A 16,232-nucleotide genomic window follows, 5' to 3' on the forward strand; every position below is an offset into this window, starting at 1 on the left:
CAGTGCGTAAAGGGCAATGGCACAAGCCTAAGCTGAATAATGTGCTCTCCGATCCCACAGACAGAACAGCATCAAAAACAGTCATTATTGTATATGCTATTTAACCAATAGGCTCAGGATTACTTTGGCAAACCAAGCTTTATATTAACTGTGTCCAGAAACACCGTCGACTTCTCTGGGCTCTGAGGCATCTGGGATGGACCATTAAACAGTGGAAATGTGTATCATGGTCAGATGAATCAGTATTTCTGTTTTATTGTTTGGAGGCAACTAATGCTGTGTGTGCCAGACCAAAGACAAAATGGACCAATCAGACTGTTATCAGACACAAGTCCAAAAGCAGATCTGTCATTGTATGGGGTTGTGTCAGTGCCCTTCGCAAAGGTATTGTACACTCCTGTGATGGCAGCATTAATGCCTAAAAATACAAAGGGATTTGGAGCAAAATATGCTGCCTTTAAGACAGCAGCTTTTCCAGAGACGCCCATGATTATTTCAACAAGACGATGCAAAACCACCTTTTGCACACATTATCAAGGCATGACTGCAGGAGAAAAGGGTATGGGTGCTGGACTGGCCTGGCTGTGATCCTGACCTGTCCCCAGTGGAAAATGTGTGGCGCATTTTAAAAGTGTGATAACGAAGACCCCATGCTCTTGCACACCTTAAAACGTGTTGCAAGATATATAGAAGATACAGTGTGTACTTGTATATATCAAATCAAAACAGAAATAAGTGTAGATTCGAAGAATCAAATTATGTGCTATTGCATTGTTTTTAATGTAATATATGTCAAAACCTATGTACCTATTTTTTTTTTCCAAATTATCAGCATTTCCTCATCAATTTAACAGGGAATTATTTACTGACAGACTGCTTCTGTTTCAATGCTCAGTGTTTCCCAGGTGCATGCATCACATTTTCATGATTTTGCTTGACGTTCATGGTTCTGTGTTAAAAAAGAATAAATGAAATCAATTATTGTGTTCTTTAACTTTTCATTTGCAAGAACTTTCTCTAGCAGAAAATCCTTAGAAGGCAAGTCCAAATCCTTAAGCAGACTCTTGACTCCAGAACACAGTTGCTCTCTCTCTTCAGCTTTCAGATCTTTTAGGACGTCAATTAGAGATTCGGAAGTCTTACTCATCCAAAGTGCCAACCCAGTTCCCACAGCACTACCTAAAAAAGTCCAAATAGAGGTAAGTTTGGGGGACCATTGAATTCAAGTCGTTTTACTGTATGCAAAGAAACACTTGCCTTACACACACACTGCACATTTACCCGAGGATGTACAAACTTTTGTATGCAACTTTACATACGCACCTCCAGAGTTACTTTTGTGTGTGAAATGTATTGTAACATACCTGCTGCAAAATCCAGTAGGGCCAGCAAGAAGCGCTCCAACACCAGAGGAGGTCCCAACTATGGCTGCTCCCTTGGCTGCGTTGGTCACCACTAATTTTACTCTTTCGTTTTTTGCCAAGTCATTTATCAGCTGCATTATATCATCCGAACATAATGTCATCGTCATGTCTACAAAAACAAGATAATGCGAAATTCCACATGCAGCATAAAAACACTTTTTTCACAACTGACATTTAACACATTTTCAACTAATGATTTTCACACTTTTTCAACTCCTGGTGTAGATCACACCTCCTCAATAGTTACCTGTTTGGAAGGGTTAGTGCTTTGTCCATAGCACACGAAGCCAGGTCAGTATGACTCACTGAACAACGTGAATTGCTTTGAATAACCTTATTGAAACTTATTGAAACGCTCCTCAGTTGTTAGCCTAGACTTTTCTAATATTATAATCTTTCCATTTAAAATTATTTTAACATAAAAGAGATTGTTCTAAATTCTGATTTTGTTAATTCTGCATGTTCTGTAGGGTCTCACAAAGGTATTCTTACCTTTATAGGCTCTTGATCGTATCTGTGAGTCAACAAGGTTCATGTATCAGCTTTCAACCGCAACTGGAATCAGCCTTTCAATTTAAAGGAGCTGCTCAACCAATCAAATAAGCACATATGAAGAGACGGGTTTATAGGTGTGTCATTTCAGTTGCGTAGGCTTTCAAATAAAGCAACAATGAAAGTATGCTGCATGAAACTGGGTTGAGGCTCACCATGTTGCCAAAAAAAAAAAACGCATCAGTGAATAATGCAGTTGAAGAATACAGATGAAGAACAATATTCCTCAACAAACTGCGATTTTTTTGTATTTTACCCTCTCCGGTGCATAATATTATCAAAAGAAATCAGATAAGCATGCTGGTGGCAGAACTGAGTACAATGGTTTGGCAGGCATACCCAGCATTCAAAAAGACTGCACAGGACGAGGAGCTGAGATGGCATGTGCAGCTTGGCGTATCGGCCGGCCTAAAAGCAGCTGTTGGAAGTGTTGTGGCAAGCAACACAGCCTGGAGGATCGATGGCCGCTGCACACTTTGGGTTGAGTGAAGCATAAATGGCAGGGATCTCACCATGCTTGTCAACACAGGCTCGTCAATATCCATGCTATGACCAGGCATGCTCCTTGCCACCCATATGGGATGTGTGCATACTTGGCTTGGATTTTGAGGCCCTGCTGGACTGCAGGAAAGTGATGCTGGGCTTGGAGTCAGTACAGGTGCAGAGGGTTGCCGCAGCTAGTGGTGGAGCCGAGGCAGAGGGTCAGGGCAGCGTATGCAAGCAGTACCCTAGCCAGCGTCAGTGCTGCAGTGGATGGCAGAGAAAGGACTGGGCAGGATATTTTGGAAAAGTGATGAGAGAAGTGCAATCTTTCATCCACTGCAGCACTGACGCAGGCTAGGGTACTGCTTGCATACGCTGCCCTGACCCTCTGCCTCGGCTCCACCACTAGCTGCGGCAACCCTCTGCACCTGTACTGCCTCCAAGCCCAGCATCATGCTCCTGCAGTCCAGCAGGGCCTTAAAATCCAAGCCGAGTAAAAAAATGTTATTTGTAACGTTAAGTGTTTTAATCTAAATGCATGGGCCTGGTTACCATTGACAAGCTATGACTGGACAGTCTGTCCTGGGAGCAGATTAGCTAGGATCTCACTTATAGAGCACATTAAAGCTTTCAGTTTGTCAGTCAGCTTGACAAGATGGGACATACCGATGATAGCCAAGGCCAGAGATACATATCACTGTGCATTTTTAAGTGGTATACGCCAAAAGTTTGCAGATGACACCATCGTAGTTGGTCCCATCTTGAACAACATTCTGGGGGAAAGTAAGAACCTGATCTCATGATGTAAAGCTAACAAACACAAAAAAAATCCTCCAAAACGGTGTAGAAAAGCTTTGTTTTCAGAAGGATATCCAAACCAGTCTCTCCACTGGAGAGACTAGAGCTCCACAGAGCAGGTTCTAATGAATTCCTGAATATAATCATTCAGCAGGACCTCAAATAAGACAAATACATCATGCAGTTATGCCTGCGTTTCCTGCAACAGCTCAAGAAATTCGGGCTGCCTCAAGCACTACTGATACAGTTTTGCCAAAACCATCAGCAATAGGATCTTCCATCTCTGTCTACTTTGGCTCTGCATCTTCACTCACCAAGCAAAAGCCACCGCAACCTGTATTGTGTGTAGAGAAAATCTTTGGCTGCATATTTCAAGACCTGTAGTCATTGAGGAATAAGAAAAGAGTGGGGATAATACTGGTTGACCCCTCATACCCTGGTCTCTCTCTCTCTCTTTAGGCAGTTTCCTTCTCAGTTGAGAGCCTTAAAACATTTCTGATCAACCACTACCCACAGAGCTTCTTCGATCCTTCGAATGCAGCCCAAAACGCAGCCTTCATATCTGATAAATCAAAGGACTGAACTGACCTTCCAGACCTTCACTTACCTATAGTCCTTGTTTATTTTTTGTAGAGGTGTTAAATCAACACAATGTAATTTGACTAGTGGTGTTCAAACTATTGCATATGACTGTAATCTATCAAAGTGAACAATATGCACCTTTTCATCCGCAGCTGCTGATGTTACAGGCAAAAGAAGGAATGTTGTATCTCCCCTCTCTCCACACACTGACGGTGTATTAAGAATTAATGAAGGGGGAAAATAAAACAAAGAATCATGAATTTCCTTTGTGATTAATATATCTCAGACGTGTCATAAACATCAGTGTGAAATATGAAAATGAAATATGTTTTTTTGTTGTTGTTTTTTTTTTAACTTACTGTTCTGAAAGTGTTTCACGGCACTGCCAATTCTTTTGTTTTTGCTACTCACTGAAGACAATCACTCTAACAGGGCACACCTGGGCAACAAGAAACACCTGTCAAAGAATTGGCCTTGCCAGGCAATCTTTCCAGAAGAGACTGTATACACCCAGTTTTATCCAGCACACTTTCAGTATCAGTGTACTTGGAAACTGATGGATTCACAGAAGTAAGACTCCACCTGTACACGTGGTATGTTTAATTTGCTAGAAAATTACTGGCCAAATAAGACCATTTTTTCTGCTATACACTGAAGACATTTGGGTTTGAGATCAACAGATGAATATGAGATGATAGATCAGAATTTCAGCTCTTATTTATTGATATTTACACATAATGTGTTAAACACTTAACATATGGCACCTATGGTGACAAATTTTAGTAACAAAAAAACAAGAACAAATAGTTTTTAACTAAGTTAAAGTAAATAATACTTCATATTTGTCTGCTTATTCCTTGCTTTCAATAACTGCATAAAGCCTACAACCCACTGTTATCACCAAACTGTTGCATTATTCTTTTGCGAAGCTTTTCCAGGCTTTTTCCACAGCTTCTTTCTCTTGTTGTTTGTTTTGGGGGAGGGGGTTTCTCCCTTTAGTCTCCTCTAAAGGAGTTGAATTGCTGCTCAACTGGGTTTAGGTCCGGCGATTAACTTGGCAAGTCTAAAACCTTCCACGTTTTTCCGCTGAGGTCCTTTGTTGTGATGGCAGTGTGTTTTGGGTCATTGTCTTGCTGCATGATGAAGTTCCTCTTGATTAGACTTGATGCATTTCTCTGTAGATCGGCAGACAGAATGTTTCTGTATTCTGCTTTCATTTTGCTGCTACCATCATGAGTTACATAATTAATAAAGGTTAGTGAGCCCCTTCCAGAAGCAGCTATGCAAGCCAAAGCCATAGCGCTACCTCCATGACAGATGATCATGTATGTTTTGGATCACGAGTGCTTTCATTCTCCACACTTTGGCCTCTACTTTGGTAGAGTTCAATCTTTTAGTCTCATCAGTACATAAAACTCCATTCCAGAACTTTAGTGGCTCATCTCTGTATTTCTTTGCAAATTCCAGTCTGGCCTTCTGATTCTTACTGTCGATGAGTGGTTTGCATCTCATGGTTTGGCCTCTATATTTCTGCACTCCTGGCTTGCCTTTCCCCCATAGACAGGTCTCTGGTAGTCATGTTGGTTTATCCTTTTTAACAATAAATTCAGTCTTCACAGGTTGAACCCTCAAACCAAGATTAGACATTCAGAGTAATTAATTGTTTTATCAATCAATATAACATGGCTTACCTGGCCAACAAGAAACACCTGCCAGTCACATGTTCTGACATTTTTGCTCATGTGAAAAATGGGTGGATTCAAACAAAAGGTGTCATGTTCCGAGTTGTTTAAACCATCTAGATGTAATATCAGGAAATCTTTTCATGTATAGCATGGTAAATGTCCACAGTGTAACAACAAAATAATTGGCCTTGTCATGCTTTACTTTCAGAAGTGTCTGTATGTCTACACCCAGTTTCATCCAGCACACTTTCGGTTTCAGTGTACTTGAAAACTGTTGGATTAACAGAAGTAAGACTTCACCTTTACATGTGGCATGTTTAATTTGCTACAAAGTTTTTACAACCTAACTGGCCAAATATGACCTTCTTTTTTTGCTATATACTGAAGACATTTGGGTTTGAGACCAACAGATGAATATGAGATGATAGATCAGAATTTAAGATCTTATTGCCTGATATTTACACATAGATGTTAACTTAAAATATGGCTAATAAGGACAGGAACACATAGTATTTAAGTAAATAACACTTAACAGTTGGCTGCATACCCCTAGCTTGTATTAACGGCATCAAGCCTGCAACCCACTGACATCAGCATCCTTTCCAGGCTTTCAGTGCAGCTTCTTTCTGTTGTTGGTTTTTAGGGGTTTTCACTTCAGTCTTCTCTTTAGGTTGGTGGACTGCTACTCCACTGGGTTTAGGTCTGGCAATTAACTTGGCAAGTCTGAAACCTTCCTCGTTTTCCGCTGATGAAGTCCTTTGTGGTGTTGGCAGTGTGTTTTGCCTCATTGTCTTGCTGCATGATCAATCTGACAGGGCACACCTGGGCAACAAGAAACATCTGTCAGTCCAATATTTTTGCTCACTTGAAAAACGGGTGGGTTCAAACAAGAGGTGTCATGTTGTGACTTGTTTAATATATCTAGATGTCATATATAAATATCAGGAAGTAAAAGCTGAATATACTCTGATATATCATCCCATATTCATCTTTTAATGCCAAATCCAAATATCTCCTCTATGTAGAAAAAAACAAAAGACTTTGCAATGTTTTCAGAGGAGACTGTATGTCTAAACCCAGTTTCATCCAGCACACTTTTGGTTTCAGTGTACTTGAAAACTGCTGGCTTCACAGAATTAAGACTCCACCTTAATGGAGTACACATTGCACAATTGACTACAATTGTTTACAGCATAAGTGGCCAAATATGTTTATTATATCAAGTAAGAAAGGCTCTGACGATGACAGAAGCTTTTTCTTTTGTGTGTTTTCTTTATGCACAGCCAGAAGCAAGCATTATTGTTAAAGGGTACCAATGGTTGTAGCTTGGCTGCCATGTGTGTGTTTAATATGCAGGACAACTGACTTATGAGGTATCATCTTTATCAAGCCTTGCATATCCACAAGACTTTAACATTATCCTCATTGTGCTGTATTATATACTATAGAATAATATAGAACTGATCAACAAACAGTCAAAAAGAGTCACACTTATCACCCCTAATATAGCTTATTACTGCTGTATGAAGAATTATGAATGATTTCATGATTTTCTTTCATATTTAATGCAGAAATCACACCAATGTGATCAGATTTATGCAGTTTTCAATGGACTGTCAATGAAAGTCAACACAGCTAAACATGTAAGACCTATAAATCCACCTCTACATACAGTCCTACATACAGCAAAAGTTTGAACACCCCCAATCATTGACTGAAAACTAGACATTACAGATAAGTTGACATGTCCTCTACAAACTTGAATATGGCATTTTTAGCATATTTTAATACACTAATTAAATGCTGGTAAAAAAGTAAAAATATAAAATGTGCCTAATTTGTACTTTTGCACAGGCCACTTTTTTCAGTGTGTTAAATTGAGCAAATAAACGTCTATTGTCCACTGAATGTGCAGCCATGTGTTCTTTGTAGAGGGTGTGTTAACGTATTTTCACTCACCGTTGCATATGATTGCATGTGCTTATTTGATAGGCTGGGCAGCTCCTTCACATTGGAAGACTGATTCCAGTTGCAGTCAAGCTCTCTGATATGAGAATCCGGTTCAATCACACATAAGATCAAGAGCCTATAAAAGTAAGAACACTTTTTATGTTAAAAGAACTCTAAATGGAGTGATTACATTATCTGGACAGTGTAGATTGCTGATAAACCTATGGACTGTTTAAACAAGTGAAAGATGGTTCTTCAAAGATTCTCTGGTTAGGTTCTATATAGAGCCATGAACACTCAAAGAACTCTTTGCATTATTAAAAAAATCATGCAAGAGGACTCTTCAGATTAAATAGAATGTAAGTTCTAGAGAAAAACGTAAGAAGTTCCCAAATATTCTCTGAAGGTAAGCTTTTAAATATTTTCTTGAGGAAATCTTCATTGGGCCTCATTTACCTCATTCATTGCTGGTAAGAAGAAATTGCTTCTTAAAACCCACCTACGCAGTTTGTACGAAGATTCTGACATTCACCAGCATTTTCTTATTTGGGATTTGTTCTTGGGAAAGAACAGAATCTACACACACACAGAGAACAAAGGCGCGGTTTAAATACACGCCATGAATCTGATGTAGACTGTTTCTAAGGATCTTTCTCAAGAATAAATTTAAGAACAAACCTAGGAGGATATTGGTAAATGAGGCCCAATGTTATTTTTTTATGTAAGCTACTTTACATTTTACCCCCTACCATAAATAACACAAGATGCATTTTGAATTTGTGTTAACCGTTATTTGCGTTATTAAGTTGTTATGCTCAGAGGAGCAAAATGGGGTGCGGGAATCAAACAGAGTGTTTAAAAAAATTGCAAACAAGAACAAGAGGTGATGGTGGAAGAAACAGCCAACAGAAAAAAAATCCTCCTTGGAAAATACAATAATTGTGGAGTGATGGTGGAAAGCAAGAGAGAAGGATGGTCAGGAGTGGGGAAGCAGATAAATTTAGATGCTGACCTTGTCAACTCTTACAGACTAAAACAAGTGTGAGGCTGTAATAATATTTTCAAGAATACCACTTGTTCAATTTTCCATTCAATTTAAATAAATAAATCCAATATAAAAAATTGGTATTATAATTTATGTTTCTCCATCATGTTCAATAAACCTGAATGAATTAAATAATGTTTAAATTAGAAGTGCTTGTAGGATTTGAAGAGTTTTTTTTACATAACATTTATGTATTTCTAAAGACTTAATAGTACCTTCTGTATGCACAGCACAATTACTTAGACTGTGTAAATGCATTAAATGACAAAACATGTTAAATTCACAAACATTTACTGTAGTCCAAACAAATATAACAGTATTTTGTCACATTACAAGACACATAAACTTTAAAGTCTAATGTGAAAAAAATAAACATAACTTTATTTATTTCAGCTGTGATCAAATTTCCTGCTTTAGAATTTCTATTCACTCTCAACTGAACTACTAATCAAAGCAAATGTTTATGTGCACAACATTCCTACTGAGGTGCAGCTCTCATGCTAACCATCATGCAAGTTAGCAGCTAATGCTATCTGTCACTTCATGCCATGCTAACATGTCGAGGTCACCCACAGTTACAAAAACCATGAACTGATTTGAATCTTAATGGAATACATCTTTATATACTGCTTCACAGTAAATCACTCCCATCGTTTATTTAATCTACCCTTTGTACCCGTTACCATGACAGCAGACCCAGCAAGGATGCTAGCTAGCTAGTTCACTGGTGTTGTCTAGAGCCTCTCTCAAAATAAGCAAAATGAAACATTAATATGTTCAAAAACATTAAAAACACAGAAGATGGCAGCAGATTGTAAAAATAAAAAGAGCCATTTAATGTCCACCATGCCAGCTGAAGCAATTTCCTAGTTGATGATGCATTTCCCGTTACTATTGCACATGCGCACTGCCTCCTAATCACATTTAGTGGAAAAATCTAATGGGTCTTATACAATTCAATTAAATCAGTTTTGGATTTATCCAAATTGGGTTGCTTCTAATAAATATAAATAAGTAAAGTATATATATTTTTTTATGTTAAGTTTTATGTAAAATATTTGCTTAATGTTTATGATGGCCAAAAATCACTTTTTTAAATGCACCAGTGCTCTGAAAAGCAGTGGGTCAAATGCCCGCTCTTCACCGTGGCATGTGTGTGTTTGCTAAAATGTGTCAGGATTTAAGGTGTTTGCTGTTCTCCACAATCCAAATAAGCACACATTAAGCCCGCCTCTTCATGTGTACTTATTGGACTAGTTGTACAGCACCCTTAACCTGAAAGAGAAGGTTCCAATTAAAGTTAAAAGCTCTCTGATACAGGACTCTTCTTCACAGACCGAGAGCCAGTAAAGGTAAGAACATCTTTATGAGACATTACAGTACATTCAGACATCAGTCTTTTTATGTAAAAAGAATTGTAATTTGAGTGATCATATTATTTGAAATGTACAGGTGAGCACTTACATCAAGTGGCTGTTTCAGCAAGTGCAGAGCTGATCACTGCTAGAGTTTTATTCCCAGCGACCGCTAGTAATCCACAGGTAAGAATACATGGGTTACCAAACAGATTAGGTAAAGAGCAGTTGGTGATCTCCTCCAAGTACACTGAGCTGTCCAGTGATACACTGTAAAGCAAAAAAAGGAAAAGTCCAAAAGCAGTGCTGTGGGACAAAACCTGTTAATTAACAGTAAAAGTGTATTTTCTCAATGATGGCAAAAATCTGTAAAAAATTACAGTCATTTAATTTCTTAAAAATGCTGCCTAATTTAATTCAACAGACATATTCACTGACATGTTCTGACATACAGTATTTTACCATAATGTTAACAGTAGCAACCATTAAAATGAATGCAGATGGCTGTGAAATAAAGATGATTGTTTTTGTGAATACATTCTGTTTCTGTAAATACCGTTAAGCAAACAAATGGTCATTTAACAGTACTTTGACAGTGAAAATACCACTGTGTCATACTGAAGCAGCTGTATTAATTCCTAACTAATTGCAGTTGAGGGATAGTATGTGTAATTTAACATGACCCTGTTTTCTCAGGTAGGACAATGGCATCATTCACGAATGAAATCATGCAAATCTTATACACCTTGGTAGCAAAGGAAGAATTGGAGGTAGAAACAAACATTACAAAGGGAACAGTCATCAGCGGGGCCTGCGCTGCTGTTGGGGTGGTTCTCGGTGGCCCTTGTGGATTGGTGGCAGGTATGTAATATAATCTTCTGCTGCATGTTTGTGTTGGTGTATAAAATCAGTTGATCTCATTAGAAGCCTGAACTTAGCTGTGTCTTTAAATTGTTAGGTGTTGCTGCCGGAGCTGTGTTGGGAATTTGCTTCAGCAAGAGTTCTAAATGTCTAACCGACGTCCTCAAGGGGCTAACACCTGACACGAAACAGAAACTCTGTGCTGGGCTTTGGCAGTTGCTTAAGGAGCTGGTCTGCTGGGCTGTGGATGTCTTGATTGCGATGCTATTGGGAGATACAAAGTTAAAGAACGTGGTAGTGGATTTCATCAGATCTTTTTTTGAGGGTTCACTGAAGATGACGATCAAGAAAAAAGCATGAGACTGAGAAGGAAACACTAAAGAAAGAGTGTAAATATCGAAACGAGCACAGTCTATCAGAACTTACCAAAATGAGATCTGTAAGAAGGGGTTTGGGTTACTTATTTGAAGTTTTGTTCTTGATATGCTCTCCAACAAATATGCTCATAGACAAATTTTCAAGAATGCTCCACTATCGTAATAGTAAAGTAGTAAAACGTTTTTGTCATGCCATTTTTTTCTCTATTAAATATTTTGCTTTGTAAACAATTTCAACACAATAATACCTTTTTTTACAAGAACTCTTATTGATATAGTGTAGGGTGCTTACCCACATGAGGAATTGAACCCTAGTCTGCAGCATAGAAGGCAGAGGTGTTACCTACTACACTATACCAACCAACAACAAGTACTGTCTTTACAAGAGACAGTAGTACACTGTAGTTGACAAAAACACCCAATGTATAAATGTATGGAAAATTATTAATAAATTGAATTTGCCCCGATTACCAGATTTTTTTATTGCGCAACCATTTCTGGATTATGTGATTCAGGTGTTTAGTGCTGATGGCCCTGCAGTGCTTAAAGATTTACCAGAAATCATTATAGCTATGACGTACCGCTCTTCTTCCCTGTGATATCTCCTTTATGTCCTCATATAAGAATTTGTAATATGTTTCTAAATAATAAATAACAAAAAAAAAAAACACATCAATTGCACTTATTTAACGTTAGCCAGCCATCAGTGATGGTATAAAGTAAACGACAAAAGGAAAAACATTGGGAATATAAGCATTTCTGAAAAAGCATCACTAAAACGCCTTCTAGAGTGGCAAAAATGAGAGGAAGTGCCCTCTTGGGTGCCCCGTCATGCCAAAATTATGATCACGTGCCCTCTAGAACAAGAAAATTTGATAACGTGTTTTAATGAGTGCACTTTTAGTGGAGAAAACGTGATGCTGTGCTCTATACATTAGATTAACGTAATTTCTAATTATTTCAATTCAACGTTTTGAGTTAGTCAAACCTAAAGCCCCAGTTTAATTACACATTTCATCAGGTAATTAAGAAACTTTCTGATTAAATGATTTTGACCTCTTAGCCAAACATTGAAGGATTAACCCTTACTGTAAACGTGATCACCTGCCAGCACTCAGCAAAGAGAACGATAATTCACTCTTTTGGCCAACAACACAAGGTCAGACGGCTGAGCAAAGCATATACGAAAAGCATACGCCTGAGGAAAAGGTGGCCTGGGTGGAATGAACACATGTTGATGGTGAGTAAAACAAACAGAAAGAAACACCCAGGATACACACAGATGGAGCCAAGAACCAATTAGAAAGAAATAAGCTTTACCCAACAAGATCATGCTAACGAAACAAACATGCCACTGTATTTCACTTAAACGACATAGTTTACTGAGTTTCACTCAGTCGTACACATTAGTAGAGTAACTTTAATGAGAAATCATTAAAACCATCAGCAGTGCAGTTCCATGTTTTAATGTGGCAGTTTCAAAGCTAGACTAAGTTGTAACAAGGTGATTCATCTCAAAAATGTCATTTGAGTATAACAAATCATCAAAAACGTTCCCTTAACTGAAAACAGTTGACTAATACATGGGATATATTCAGTTTTATGCAAGACAGACTTAATTTACTTGAGTTAAAACAAAATGTGAGAATACAGTGTAGAGAAAATGGTGTGCAGTGCTGTGTAGAGAACTCCTACAGGTGAGAAAACATGATGAAGTGCCCAGTTAGGTGCTCCTCTAATGGAGAAGTGCCCCTCCAGAGTATAAAATGTGATGCAGCGCTGTAAAAGTTGTGGCTACATGTGTGAGAATGTAGGGAAGTTTCCTAATTGATGCCCCTTCAGTGGAAAAATGTAATTTGGTGCCATACAGGTGTGTCACAATGGGATAAGCCTGACATTCCCTACAGCTGCCGGTCTGATGAAAAAACTCATAAAGTGCCCTCTTAGATGCCCTTCCAAGTGCCCCTGCAATGGAGAGAAAAATATCTAAAATTAATAAAATGAATAAAATGAAATGCAGTGCCTTACAATACTACTAATACCACTACCAATAATAATAATAATAATAATAATAATAATAATAATAATGAAAATATTTCTATTTATACAGCACCTTTCAGCACAGTTATCAAGAAATAGACAGAAAACACAGTAGGACAACAGCCTAGAAATGTACCACAAAGAATTACAGGACTGCATTTTTGCATTATAGGCAGTAAAAAATGTTCACCTCTGAGTCCAGAGTAGTATTGGAAAAATCTGTGTTATAAGAAATAACCTTTAGGCGAGTTAACAGACTTCACTTTTCAACTTTCAAACATAGATTCATTCTGTGGTTTATTTTTCAATGCCACCATCTGCTGGTGAAAGTGTGGTACTGCAACACAGCAGACATGAGTAAGAGATGCTAGATTTAGTTTTATCATTGCTCAGTACAAATACAATGAAACGCAGTTAGCATCTACCAGAAATGCAAACAGTAGCAATAGTGCAAAACAGACAGTGCAAATGTGAAATAACAGGCATACATATGACATATTACTATATATATATATATATATATATATATATATATATATATATATATATATACATATATATATATATATATATATATATATATATATATATGAATGCTGATGGCAGGGAGCTGTGTGCCAGTGATGCCCCCGCGCATATATATATATATATATTATATATATATATATATATATATATATATATATATATATATATACACCATATAAAAGTCTGTGTAAAACTCTACTAAAACACTCAAAGTGGTGAGCGGTCAGAACCGCTTTGTGGAGCTTGTAGTACCTCCTTGGTCCAGCAGAGAGCAGCAGCGCACTTCGGTGCAACTCCAGTCCAGAGTAAAGTTTTTAGAACGTACAGCTTTAAAGGGGAATTCCACCGATTTTCAATTTATTGAGATGTAAACAAAGTACAGATATCTTTACAGTGGTGGTGAAAGAAACCATGGGTTCCGAAACTTACAGCACAAATATAGCCATTTTATTTACTATCCAAAACCACCAGCGAACCTACACGAGTCCTCTGAGTTTTTATGTGTAATGTTGATGATTGTAAAATGGTGGTAAATCTGACCCCAAAAAGTTTCTTTGAGGACTGCCTTTCCTTATAAGCCCCTGCATGTATCTCCTCACCATTAGTGGGTTTCAGAAAGTACACTGTAGCTCAAAGGTTTAACTCAAAACTATCAGAGGAGGAAGTGTTGGGCATGAGGCAGTGTATTCATAACCATTTCATGTAATAACGTTCTGTGAGAGAGCTTTTAGAGGCATTCAGCTCTTTAGACGTCTGGTTCCTACCACCACCACTGTAAACAATTCTGACTCTGCTTCGCCAGAACAGAACATTTCACACCAAACCACTCTAAATGACTTTATTTACATTTTAACTAATAACCTGTGGAGAAAGTGGTGGAATTCCCCCCTTAAAATCAGTGCTAACGCCCATAAAATCCTGCCACTATTAACATCAAAATACACGGTGTGGACAAAAGTATTGGGACACCTACACATCACACCTACAGGAGCTTTTATGATGTCCCATTCTAAATCCATAGGCATTAATATGGAGTTGGTCCCCCTTTGCAGCTATAACATCTCCCACTCTTCTGGGATTCTTTCTACAAGATCTTGGAGAGTGTCTGTGGAATTTTTTGCCCATTCATCCAAAAGAGCATTTGTGAGGTCAGACACTGATGTTGGACGAGAGGGCCTGGCTCACAATCTCCGTTCTAGTTCATCCCAAAGGTGTTCTGTGGGGTTGAGGTCAGGGCTCTGTGCAGGCCAGTCAAGTTCTCCACACCAAACTCACCCAGCCAGGCCTTTATGGACCTTGCTTTGTGCACTGGGGCTCAGTCATGCTGGAACAGAAAAGGTTCTTCCCCAAACTGTTCCCACAAAGTTGGAAGCATACAATTGTCCAAAATGTCTTATGCTGAAGCATTAAGATTTCCCTACACTGGAACTAAGGGTTCTAGGTCAACACCTGGAAACAACCCCATAGCATCATCCCTCCTCCACCAAACTTTACAGTTGACACAATACAGTTGGGCAGGTAACGTTCTCCTGCCATTCGCCAAACTCGACCATCAGACTGAAAGATAGAGAAGTGTGATTCGTCCAGCATGCATTCAGATCATTTGGGAGTTCTAGGTTTAAAGGTGCGTCTAGCTGATGAAACTGTATGTTTCAATGTATTATTATAATACTGTTGCACTGATATTACAGTAGCCATACAACAATTGTTGTTAATGTTTCCCAGAAGTCAGCATGATGTATAAAATTGTTAAACATATATTATTGTAAAAATTATTTAGATTGTGTACATAAGCCATTACTGAGTTAACTGAGGACAACTGACCTAGTTCTAAGTTTGGCTAGTTTATTTCCCTGCAGAGTTTGGCAATTTCACTGAACTGTATTTTGCAAAAAAAAAAAAGTATTCTGTCAAATTGTGATCATTTTTTATTTGCTGACTTTGCCAGCTCTGTGACTGTGAGTCGAATAAAAACACAAAATCCTACAACAGGCAATTGAAGGGGAATTCCACAGAGTCTGGCCACTTCATATTTCCCCCTATATATCAAAAACCTGAGTGTGAGAGCAGGTCCTCAAAGAAGGAGTGAATGGAACCAAACAGCTAGAAATGAAACGTTAAAATAGTTTCTAACCACATGTCCAGAACCTTCCTTCAAAATTGGAAAGTAGAAGGATGTATTTCACTAAGAAAGCAAAGAAGACTTACCTGTCTATTTACTTCATTCTACAGCAAACGGGTTTTGGGCAGGACGATAGTGTTCTTCTGAGTGCTGATTGGTTAGCATTACTGCTATTGAGTGCTGATTGATTGGCATCATTGCTACTGAGTGCTGATGGGTTGACATTACTTACTGAGTGCTGATGGGTTGACATTACAGCTACTGAGTGCTGATGGGTTGACATTACCTACTGAGTGCTGATGGGTTGGCATTACAGCTACTGAGTGCTGATTGATTGACATTACTGCTATTGAGTGCTGATTGGTTGGCATTATTGCTACTGAATGCTGATTGGTAGGCATTATAGCTACTGAGTGCTGATTGGTTGGCA

The 16,232-nt window shown here is 38.3% G+C and overlaps 1 protein-coding gene across 1 annotated transcript; it reads left to right on the plus strand.

Moving 5' to 3' along the window:
* Nucleotides 1–2,472: 2,472 nt before the first annotated feature.
* LOC118803874 lies at nt 2,473–11,161 on the plus strand. The gene is made up of 3 exons (XM_036564404.1): nt 2,473–2,713; nt 10,571–10,735; nt 10,833–11,161. Exons 1-3 carry the CDS (start codon nt 2,473–2,475, stop codon nt 11,093–11,095), a joined length of 669 nt encoding a protein of 222 aa, XP_036420297.1. The 3' UTR covers nt 11,096–11,161.
* Nucleotides 11,162–16,232: the final 5,071 nt, after the last annotated feature.

Source organism: Colossoma macropomum, unplaced genomic scaffold, assembly GCF_904425465.1.
Source record: "Colossoma macropomum unplaced genomic scaffold, Colossoma_macropomum, whole genome shotgun sequence".
Taxonomy (NCBI): Eukaryota; Metazoa; Chordata; class Actinopteri; order Characiformes; family Serrasalmidae; genus Colossoma; species Colossoma macropomum.